The 563-nt window shown below is 77.8% G+C and overlaps 1 protein-coding gene across 1 annotated transcript in view; it reads right to left on the bottom strand.

The window, feature by feature from the left end:
• MAPK1 (mitogen-activated protein kinase 1) overlaps nt 1–263 on the bottom strand; it is a 33,132-nt gene extending 32,869 nt beyond the window's left edge. Inside the window, exon 1 of the mRNA XM_042828687.1 lies at nt 106–263. Coding sequence (XP_042684621.1) covers nt 106–248 — 143 coding nt within the window. The 5' untranslated portion in view covers nt 249–263. The remainder of the gene's footprint in view (nt 1–105) is intronic.
• Nucleotides 264–563: the final 300 nt, after the last annotated feature.

The raw sequence follows: 563 nt of genomic DNA on the forward strand, positions 1-563 counted from the left end.
GGGGGGGGCCGCCCCGGAGCCGCCCGGCCTTCCCTTCCCCTTCCCTTCCCCTCAGGCCGCGCGCGGGCCGCTCCCCGCGGCCGGGCGGGGAAGGGCGGCACTCACCACACCATGCCGTATGCGCCCTCGCCGATGTAGGACAGGTTGGTGTAGCGCGGCCCCACGTCGAACACCTGGCCTCGCACCATCTCCGGGCCTCCGGCGCCACCAGAGCTGCCCGCGGCCGCGGCCCCCGCCACCGCCGCCATGTTGTCCGTGCCGGGAACCGCGGCGACTGCGTGCGGGGAGGGCCGAGCGGGCGGAGGAAGGAGGGGGACGGGGAAGAGGGTGAGAGCAGGAAGAAGGCGGGCTCCACCCCGCCACACTCCGCAGCCCCGGGCGCCGGCTGCCGGGCCCTCAGCGCCGTCGCCGCCGCGGCCGTTCTGAGAAGACGGAACCGCCGCGCGCGCGCATCAACCGCGGCCGGGGAGGGGAGAGGAGGGGGGGGTGGCGGCGTGAGGGGGGCGGATGGGCGGGGGCGGAGCTCGCGCCGGGAGGGGCGGAGCTTAGGACTGCGGCAACCG

Source organism: Centrocercus urophasianus, unplaced genomic scaffold, assembly GCF_019232065.1.
Source record: "Centrocercus urophasianus isolate 14NV4802_14NV808 unplaced genomic scaffold, USGS_Curo_1.0 seq_30, whole genome shotgun sequence".
NCBI lineage: Eukaryota > Metazoa > Chordata > Aves > Galliformes > Phasianidae > Centrocercus > Centrocercus urophasianus.